Below are 11,172 nucleotides of genomic sequence, written 5' to 3'. Positions count from 1 at the left end.
CTAGTTGTGATGGTGGAATTTCTCATGAATAAATAATGAAGCATTCAAACCCTGGCCATTGTTCAGGACCATTGTCAGGGTGTTAACCACACACTCCCATACACACCCATTGACCCCTGTGCAAAGTGAAATTTTGTACAGAGGGTTGAAAATAGAGCAAAGTCTGGAACCTAACTGTGAAATTAATCATGGATTTCATGAAACTTATTATGCTTTCATATTTAAACCACCTTCAACTAAATTGTACACTATTCAGCTATCACTCATATCAATGACAGTGTTATTTGATATATAGTTTTTGAATTATTAAGAATCAAAAGTGGGAAATGTTTTTTGAAACACCTAGTACTATAACTACTACAGCAACAACAAATACTATACCATAAAACGACAGCAAGATGTTGGAACACGTTAACAACCACCTCGTAAGCCAGCTGATTAAAATGCATTCAAACTTTAATACAAGCGTTCTGTGCTGTCTCATACAGAATGGTCACTACGTCAGATATTTCGGCAAAAAAAAAATACATGATACACGCGATAATGAATAATTCAAAAGGTGCAAGGTTGCGGAATTAACAACATGCAACATGCTTCGGATGTATTCAGAGGCAATTCTTCGTAATGTAATGATAGAAACTACATGGTGACAGACATTGCCAGGACACCGGCGCACATGGACAATGTGGTTGCTCTGATGCATATCATGCATTCAGATGAAGGCGGTCAATCAATGCATAGAATATTGAAATAAATATGAGTGCTGCATATAAGCTACGAATTTCGATTTAGAATGTGGAAGGGGGGGTTAGGACTGTGTGAACCCCATCTGCGCAGTTCCAATTTTTATAGGTTATTTATCAATCTTTTATCATTCTATTTTCTACAGCAATGTATCATAATGGGCGTTGGTAAATAGGGCAACGTGTATATATATATAATAATAATATTATGGTAAGAGAGACAGAGAGAGAGGCTGAGGACTATAACACGGAAGCAAATTTAATACTTATCATTTTACTGTTATCATATGTCATATTTATATCAGACATAAGCTATTCCTCATGTTTATTTGATTTGATTTGATTTGATTTGATTTGATTTATTTATGCATACAATCAGATACAAATTGAATACAAATTTCGAAAGCACAAAAGCAAACAATAACAAATGCAGTAATTAATAATGATAACATAACATTACACAAATAGATAAACATACGCAATTGTATTGTGCAGAAAAGATGTACAAAATATGCAAAGAGATATAAAATATTTTCCAGTAAATAACATAAATAATTGAATGCAGGAGACCACCATCGTGAGCAATTATGCTTGAGATGAATAGGGCCGATACCTTATGTTTATGGAAATCCAGTCCAAATATAAGTTGGTCTGATAAAAAAATATATATATATATTTCGAGTTCAACGGTAAAATTTTGATAAAAATCGGGTGAAAAATAAGGAAATTATGACATTTTGAAGTTTCGCTAAGTTTTCAGGAAACAGTTCTTGAACGGTCAATATGAATATGCAAATGGAAAAGTGAGCATGTCATACCCTCACAACTTGCCATATAGTTTGCACATTTAGAAATTTCCCGTTTTTCATTCAAACTCCATTAGGTCCGAGGCTCATATCCAATTGATCACTATTCTTAAGTTATTCAATCAAGAATAACATCATTTTTCAGACTTCAGTGACAGAAACATTGAATTTTCTTATTTTTTTTTTGTACAGGATCAATGCAAATTGTGAGGTTATGACATGGTTAGCTCACTCACTTGCATATTCATATCCACCGTACAAGAACTGTTTTGCAGAAGTTAGCAAAACTTCAATATATGTCATAACTTCCTTATTTTTCATCCGATTTCAGACAATTTTTTAACCGTTGTACTCGTTAGATTTTATTCCTTTTTTAACAGACTAACTTATATTTGGACCGGATTTCCCCTTTAACGATTTTCCTCAGATTTGATCCTCCTGAAAGGAAAGTTAGTCATCGATACAGACTGTGGACTGTGGTACATCGTGTGCGACGGAGGAGATAATGACACGGACCCCGCATCGTGCCTGAACAGCACGGCCCCCTGTAATATTACGATCGGTGACCTTGGACACCACTTTGGCTTTACGAGTGAGAGAAATCGTTTAGTCCCCAGAAAAAAACATAAGCGTAGCCATTTTTGTTGTTGCCATCAATTCTAAGAGTGTTTATTCATCTTAATCGTTATTTTGATACGAGGTTATACTACAAGTTATTATCACTTGTTTTTTATAATTATCATTACCATTATCATGATCGTGACTGTCCGTACTCTAAGCAAGTTCATTATTATTGTCGTCATTTTACTGATAATTAGATGTAGCAGAGCCAAAGCTCAAACACGTAAAGAATCCCGCTTCATTTTTTTTTTTGCAACACTAGAGCTAGTTGAAGACCTAAGCCCCTCTTCGACTCTGTGCAGATCTCGGGTGTTTTTTATCATTATTTTCGATTTAGGTTTTTGATGTTTGTTTGTTGTTTTTGTTGCAGCTGTTCTTGTGACGAATTACGAGAACACACATAACTCTTTTTTTTTTCTTTCAAAAGAGGCATTCTAACATATATCAAATGATATCTATAATTAGGCTTCCAATGTCACGATTGTTAGCTTGTCTGTTTGATCGTTTGGTAGTTATTGTTTGTTTGTTGTTGTTGTTGTTGTTGTTGTTGTTGTTGTTGTTGTTGTTGTTGTTGTTGTTGTTTTGAAGAGAGAAGAAGGGGGAAACTCTCCAGATTACTGTGATCTTTAATGCTCTCTCCTGCCTTTTGTTTTCTAATTTTGTCAACCCGCTCTCTTTCCTCCCCCTCCCGTCTGTCTGTCTGTGTCCCTTTCTCTCTTCTTTGTTCAAAAGTAAGGCCTTTCAATAATTACTTCCACTGCTAATGATCTGACAAGTTTAAAGTCGACCATTGTTTATTTGTTTTCCTTTGTTCTTTCTTTTGTTTTGTTTTGTAAATTTTGCTGATTTCTTGTATTTTGTCGAAGTTGTTTAAGCGCTTTGAGTTGAGCCTGTATAGAAAAGGCGCTATATGAATATTGGTTATTGCTATTTGTTTTGATCATCTGTTCATCTAAATGTAAGCAGACAACGCCTGGAACTTGTCTTACCCGTGGCCGAAGACATACCAGCCGAGTGGCGTGGACTCTTCCTACGTCACAGCAACTCCTGGGGTGAAAACAGCCATGAGCGACACGGGCGATTCCAACAATGCGACTCCGACCAACCATCAGTTCACCGAAGATGAAACGTACCCGAATACGCCGACGAGCGGCGAGGAAGCCACGGTTGTGACGGAGACCTTCGCAACCACGATGGCTATCATTGACGAGAGCACCACGGAACTTGGAAAAGGCGACAAGGTCGAAGGCCTAGACGAGGTGTACGACTGCCGCGCGAGATACAACGAAACAACGGAGAAGGTATATCACTCCTCCAAGTTTATTATAGTCTCCGTATATTAATACAGTAATCGTAAACATTCTTTTGAAGGAAACGTGAATGAACTATAGTAATTAAAAGCAATAGGGCTAAGAGAGGAAGCTCTCATAGATATCATGTTATGGGACCCAATACGCTAATATGACTCAATTTCATGAAAAAGAATGGAGATAAGACTCCCCAAAGATCGTATGTATACGTCAACTGAAGAAGAAAATCAGGTACATTGAATTAGAGTGAATACATTGCTATTTCTGACAAGGTATTTTGATGTACTTCATGATTTATCTATACATCGTATGGATACAACGTATTGCAACTATGGTATAGTGCGATTCCATTCTGATACTAAAGTTTGACAGTTTCCTGCAAGGTTGTAATGCCCAACCAATCATCTTGTCACTCCATCGGTTTCTAATTTCCTGAAAATATGGTCCAATGAAACACTTGCTTAGATCTACGGGTCCTCAAATCCTCTAATCTCTTTGATGATTTTTGAGCAGTTTAAGGCTTTTACTACGAACTTATTGAATTCAATCAATTCTTATTGAATTTATTGACTTCTTCTTCAGCTCGATGCATTCATGGAATTAGAAGGTTATTCTTTTTAATCTTTTACAATTACTTTTGATATTTTTCAGTTTGTCGTGCTCCGTGGCGATGTATTCTTTGAGGACTTCGATGACGATTTCAACAGAACTTGGCTCTATGGAGTGGCATCGTTCCTCGTCGACGGGTCGGTCTATTTCGGCCGCAGGCTGGACGTCGAGATCAAGGGACGTAATGCACTCCGCATCGAGAGCGTACTTGGTCACATCGTCGTCAACACGACGATCCACGTAGACGTGGTGAACGGAACACGGCCGAAGTCGTCATCCGACTGGCACCTCGGTGGCTTCGGAAGTAAGAGAAGAAGACATGAGCCCCGTTTTATCAAAACATATGATCGATTGCAAATTTCCTTAACATACAGGCTGCCATAGACTTATGATAGAACTCAACTATATAATGAATTATTGCTCTTCATAAAAGGGGGCCCTGATCTACGCAGAATGATCTACTTGATCTATATAGAAAGTACACAGATGCATATTATATACTGTGAGCCAAAGTAGTGCGAAATTCAAAAATAATTTGATGTAACTCCTTTTGTTGATTTATGATAGCTGGTGAAACGCTAAATTCGTGACTATCAGTTTGATAGAATGTCAGACATCATATAGTCACATGAAAGACGGAAGCTTGGTAAACGTTCTCCGTTTTATTATATTGCTTATCCCTGAATAATACTAGTTGCTGTTTCTTTTTTCTGTTAAGCGATGACCAGAAGTGTCCAATCACGAATCACTCAGGTTACTGAGTTTTGTAAATTGCAAGTTTAAAAGTTATTGAACGTATTATTCTTTTTGTTGAGAATTGGGGGGGGGGGGGCATGAGTGAGTAATAAAATATATTCTGGTCTTTGAAATGTAGGCCAGATTAAGTATTCTTGAGGGGATTTTCCCCAGAAGGATACCTTAATTGGTCATGGGATGCCCAGGTGAGTTTACGAAAAGTAAACGGCAAAATGAATCTGGAAATGGTACGCGGTGGATACGTGGACATACATTGTAAAATTCAACTTTTTTATTTTATTTCACATTGTATATTGTGGTATCTTCACTTTTTACACACACACACACACACACACACACACACACACACACACACACACACATTATCTCTCTCTCTCTCTCTCTCTCTCTCTTGTTTTCTTTCTTCCACCTTGGCTTCCATCATCTGACTAAGATAAGGGAGGACCAGGGTTAGGTGCACCTTACACGAGTGACGGGGCGGGGCATGGTGGAGTGGGCGGGACCCCAAATTCGACCCCAAACCCCGAATACAGCCAGCCTTACCTGGTGAACGATACCAGGCATCTTGTCGGCGGAAGTGCAGGTGAGGACTAGCGTTTATTTCAGCTTCACGTTTCGTTCAGCTTATGTATATTTCCAATGGAATGGAACTAAGGAAGTAGTTTACAAAACTTTTTTTTTATAAACTGCAATACGTGTATGTACCAAATAACTTTCAAAATAAGTAGAGAATGCATAATCAATATCTAATATAATTGATATTAGTGTCAGTTGTTCAGTAAGTAGCAAAAATCGATATAACAATGCACATGAAAATTTTATCATCTTCAGCAACCGATGTTATGCAGTGCATAATGCAACGAGATTCCTTGCAATCAGCGGTTTTTCTTTTGAGTGTGTGTGTGTGTGTATGTGTGTGTTTTTCTTTCATTCTAAGTTTTGTCATCATCAGTTTGCCTTAAGTAATTGATAAATGAGATTTGATTTTGTGATAATCGATCTCATGCACCATCGTTTATAATCCCCAATAATTGACTCGAAATGAATGCGTTCTTGACGAATGGAAAAACAGATTTATTTCTATGCATATACAGTAAGTCTGTGGGTTTGTTTGTGTGTTAGATAGTATGTCGGTGTGTGTGTGTGTGTGTGTGTGTGTGTGTGTTTTGAGTGTATGTCGTGTGAGTGTGTTCATGTGTGCTTGTATATGTGGATATGAATATTACTTTGTGTGTCCGCCCTTGCTTGCATAATATAACATTGTGACATTATCAACAACCGATGGTGAACATTTCAGGCGGGGTTGTGTCTGACGAGGAGTCGGCCGAGAGAGCGGCTGGGGGTGGCGCCCTGGAGCTGATTGCATCGTCTGGTGTGATACACGTGGGTAAGAAATAAGAGGTGTCGAGCCCCAATGGTTCCGAGATGTCGCGTGATGATAAAAAAAAAACAACAGGCTAACAGACTGACTTGTTATGAAAGAAAGAAACTAAAATGAAAAACAAACAACAAATTGTTATCTTTCCCGTACCACGATAAGTATTCCAGGATATATAGGAAAGAGGTTCAGGTACTGACTTTGATTAAAAAAGGGGAAAATTAGATGCACAGAATAGAATCAGTTTTGATATGATGTCTTGAAGATAAGAAAGTACCAGAATTCAATATCGATCATAGCGACATTAATGTTACAGATATTCCATCATTGTTGTAGTGTTGTGAATGTAGATATAAATTATGATGTTCCCTCATCTGACATGTCTGAATGTCAAAAGGAAGGCCAGGCAAACGCAGTGATGATAATAGACCAGTTCGTAATGCCACTTTGCGCATGAACAGAAGAAGGTCATTTGTACCAATAGCCATTTTTGTTTGTAAATTCACTGAGATAAGCATCTGTGATGTGATGATTATTCATGTGCTTCTTATCTGAATAATGCTTGTAAGCTCATCCACCTGACAGCAAGCCTGGTATTTGGCAATATAAAAAGAAAAAGGTTGTTATTGCATTTAATGCAAAACGATTGTTTGATGCCAGCTAGAATGTCAACTAACTGACTATTCTGGTCACCCCGTCCAAACGCAAGTTCATGCTTTTATTCGTTTGGACACGAGTTTCATAAATTGTAAATCGAGCAAGCTTTTATGCATTATGCCGCTTTGAAAACGAGTGAAGTACCTAACCAATTTTTGAGAAAAAAAAGAAAAAAAAAAACAAGAAAGGTCATTGGTACCAATGTGTATGTGAGCTGATTACGAACTGGCTTACATTTGGCATTACGATTCTTTTCTTCCGATTACTGCGTACGTCAGGTGCACCGATCACTGCCCGAGGACAAGACGGTGGGCAAACGCCGAACATTACTCAGTGGTGTCGAGGTGGTGGCAGCGGCGGCCTGGTCCGATTCATAGCAGCTTATGTAAGTTTGGGACGTTTTTCACGTGTTTTACTCCCTGTTCTTGTCTTTTTCGTCTTGCTTTTATTACTGTTTTCAATCTTGGTTTGGTTTTCCGCTTTGGTCTTTGTCCTGACATTGGTGATGATCTTGATTTTGCCAAGGAGATTATCACTCCTTGATCTTCCTGTAAGAGACTTGTGAATATTTCTCTCGCAGTTCCACCGCACATGAATGTCAAATTGATGGTTTGATATTTTCCAGTTTAAGGTCGTGTAGGCCTATAGCCTTTGAATAGGAGACCTTCCCTTGACTAATTTTCTCTCCTTCCTGCCTGACCAAAAACAAACAAAACAAAACAAAATACGGCCATAAAGACAAGGAACACTTTCGTCTGTAAGTGTAGAAGTGGTGGTGTGAAAACAATGATATTCAAAACTTTTCAATAACCATACAAATCGCATTACTTTTTTCGTGTACCATTAATCGACTCTTCGTGAGTGTGCCTTTTTTCCGTTGTTGCACTTTTTGTGTGGATGTTTCTGTAAGCACGGTATAAAGTTTGATATTGATTCAGTAATTGATTATACATGTATGAACTCCAATGCTGCCACCACCACAACAACCAGTTTTAGCGACTGGGTGAAGGCAAGGGAAACATAAAAGGAGAAAAACAAAACAAAAGCAGTTGCAAAAAGTGTACAAATCCCAATTTTAGCAATCAGACGCATGTGAGGGGTAACAATGTACCATTTCACTTCCATCAGATTGAAGTGGTAGATCCTGGAGCGGTGGTAGTTGAGGGTGGAGACTCAGCTCTGGATAACTCCCAAGCCTTGTGCGGCGGTGGAGGGGCAGGGGGCGTGGTTCACCTGTCAGCGGGCGGGATCTGCGTGAGCAGCAACGACACGATCCGCCTCGGGGGCGGAGCTGGCAGCCAGATGGGTGACGACGGCGTGCTCACATACTACAGTACGTCGGCCTTATGCCAATATTGTAGGTCATTACCTTACATTACCATAGTTGCCCCGTTTTTAGTAATTTTTCATAATCTCATTGAGATTTATTCAAATTCTATCAACATCGTCGGAGGGTTGTTGTTGTGGGGTTGTGTGTTTGTGTGTGTGTGTGTGTGTGTGTGAAGATACCTATGTATCTCGCTTTTCTTTTGTCACGTCTTGGTTCCCCAATCTGGCACTGTCTGGTGGACCTCTAAAGAAGATCTTTCAGGTAAATTTAACACGGTCCCTTTCAATTTCTTAACCTTTCTGTACTAATGGTTCAAATGTGCACAAATTTCACACGTAAACCTATGGGCAGGTAATAAATCTGGGGGTACAAATGGTTAAAACGGTGCTGCGAAACACTTACATCATTACTACTAATTTTATCGGGATGATGCAAGCTGCTGTGCGAAATTTAGGTCTTCTTGTTTGATGAGAACGCGTGATATTTCTGGCACAGGTATACATTTCTGTTACAAAATATTGATATTCATATCTTTTTATCTTTGTATTCAAGGTTACTCAGCTCCATCGTGCCATGTACAATTTGCCATCCGCAACAGCAATGACGGTAACGGGCATTTGGGAAACGGCGGCGGGGGCGGCGGAGGCGGCGGAGGCGGCGGAGGCGGCGGGGACGGAGGGGACCAAAGTGATGTGGAAGCAGGCAGCGGTGGTGGCGAGTCATCGACAGAAGAAACTAATTCGCCTCGGAGCGAAGAGAGGGTTCAGCAAGAGGTGCAGAATGCGGTCGCAGATCTGCCGGTGAGGGGGCTTCCCATACTAATATTCAGATATGACAGTAGTCCGTTATAGTGTGAAATGTCACTCCACATTCAAGTTGATATGATCTGAGAGACTGAAAGTCTGTTAAATAAAGGAATAACATTTGATAGCACACGACACCTGGACGTGAACCATCAAAGTGATGTTGTCTTAAAATTTTCTCCTTTTTTCATGTTTTCAGGGGTGTAAGTCATAATGTTGATGTCAATGTGGTGATAATGGCATTGTCTCCCCAAATCTCATATTGAACGGCACACAAGTCATCATAACGAGCTTCAACTTGTACGGCGTTTTCAGTCTATTCATTCAAAATACAAACAATGCAATGTTTCAAACACTTGTACCATGAGTTATCATAAGTGACGCGATCCAGTTATTGTACTGTGAAAAGTACACAAACCAACGAACGATTGCAAGTAGAATGGTATTCTTCATTCCTCCTCAGCTCTCATCTGGAACAAGTAACACGTCAACGGCCGAAGAAGTGACACCAGCGGAAGCAGCGAATCAGGTGAGGCAATTTGAGAGCGCCCTCATAGACGTGGCGGCAGATCTTCTCGGCGATTTAGCAGACGACGAATCGTTTAGCACGACAGCTACTGTAGGAGATACAGGTTTGTCTTCACCTCCTTCCCTCCCGCCTTTCCCTTCTCCTTTTTCATTCGGGGTTTCTGTGTCCAATTCTCCTAATTGGTCCACTTATTCGATTTCTTCTTTATTTTTTTTTTGAAGGTTTAACCACCTTTTCATCTTTTTCATACTTTGTTCCAATGTGCACATTTGCTTTAAAAAGAAATAATTCAAACAATATTATGTAGTATATTTCCTATCATTTATTATCATCATGTCTATTCAGTGCTGTCTTTATGACGGTCTTGTGTCTCTGTTGTGTGTGAGTGTATGCACGCATGCTTGTCCAGTGTTATTTCATGGGTGGAGAGAGTGTGTGTAGGTGTGTGTGCGCGCGCGCGTGTGTGTCAGGGTCGACCATGGGGTCAACCTCTTTTGAGGGGACCTACCCTTTCCCCCATGGTCAAAAGTATCTAAACGATAATTATACTCATGTCCTACATGCTTACTTGCTATATGCCTGTCTTCACAATTTGCTCATACCTGTATAACATGTGGGATGTTTTTGCGACGTTTCATTGTTTCTTAGAAGTGAAAATAAACATCGTGCCAGCATCAGACTTTCGTGGGACTTCGTTCCCATCGCCGGGCGATAGTAGCGAGCTGGAAGCAGACACTTCCGGTACCAAGATCGTGATCCCTACCATAGATCTGACTGAAAATGCCACGGGTAAGACAGATACCACGCCTTCCCATAATGCTCTGTGTACATTATACAGAAATAAATGATATGTGATTGTGGCCGACATCCCCGCTTCTTATAGTATACTGCGAAATTTCAAAATTCTCATTTACTTTTGAATATTGTCAAATTGTCATGAAACATTCATCAACCACTTAACTTGAGTTCCATCTTCAAATCAATTTGAACACGGAATGGAGTTTTTTTAATATATCTATTTTCACAATTCTCGCATATCGCACAAAAAGTATATAAATACGAAAATTAACCAAACATAAATTAGATGAAACTTCACCGGAATGTACAAAGGTTTGTCTTGGTATAAACACATTGTGTATACATGAGAGTTGAGCTATGGCCATAATGCGAGAAATATATGATGGGGCTTGCGTAAAAGCAAGCTTGTACACCCGCAAGTCCCGTGATAAATCAAATTAGGGGAACAATGAATACATATATTTTTTAAACCATAGTATAACTGGGGGAACCGATTAAAACAAACAAAAAATCCGATCAAATATATGTTACTAAATGAAATCCAGTTTGTGATTCCAAAGAAATGCGCCCATATTGTTGCGATAAGTCTCATATTTTTGCCATAATTATGCTGCATCTATAATAGTCTGAGAGCTGGCTGCTGGTCAATTTACCCCATCAAGCCCAAAAGGTTTGACCCCTCAGAGTTGCTGGGGCCACCCTCCTCATTAAAAAAATGCCCGTCAGCCTGGTCCCTGAGGGCGGGTTCGGCCCCCAGGGACCCCCCGAAAAGGCCCTCCGGCGGGTGTAATTTACCCCATGGAGCCCATGGACCAAACTTGGCCTATATGAA

At 39.7% G+C, this 11,172-nt stretch overlaps 1 protein-coding gene across 1 annotated transcript in view; it reads left to right on the top strand.

Moving 5' to 3' along the window:
* Positions 1–901: 901 nt before the first annotated feature.
* LOC139720066 (uncharacterized) overlaps positions 902–11,172 on the top strand; it is a 36,565-nt gene continuing 26,294 nt past the window's right edge. The window contains exons 1-11 of the mRNA XM_071631438.1: positions 902–911; positions 1,977–2,141; positions 3,137–3,471; positions 4,126–4,393; positions 5,279–5,428; positions 6,143–6,232; positions 7,159–7,265; positions 8,009–8,213; positions 8,763–9,010; positions 9,477–9,645; positions 10,191–10,331. Of these exons, the coding sequence (XP_071487539.1) occupies positions 902–911; positions 1,977–2,141; positions 3,137–3,471; positions 4,126–4,393; positions 5,279–5,428; positions 6,143–6,232; positions 7,159–7,265; positions 8,009–8,213; positions 8,763–9,010; positions 9,477–9,645; positions 10,191–10,331 (1,888 nt within the window). The remainder of the gene's footprint in view (positions 912–1,976; positions 2,142–3,136; positions 3,472–4,125; positions 4,394–5,278; positions 5,429–6,142; positions 6,233–7,158; positions 7,266–8,008; positions 8,214–8,762; positions 9,011–9,476; positions 9,646–10,190; positions 10,332–11,172) is intronic.

Source organism: Diadema antillarum, unplaced genomic scaffold, assembly GCF_040938485.1.
Source record: "Diadema antillarum isolate AM-2024a unplaced genomic scaffold, OU_Dant_1.0 scf00000120, whole genome shotgun sequence".
Classification (NCBI taxonomy): Eukaryota; Metazoa; Echinodermata; class Echinoidea; order Diadematoida; family Diadematidae; genus Diadema; species Diadema antillarum.
The sequence above is the reverse complement of the archived record's forward strand: the minus strand, read 5'-3'. Positions and strand labels throughout refer to the sequence as shown.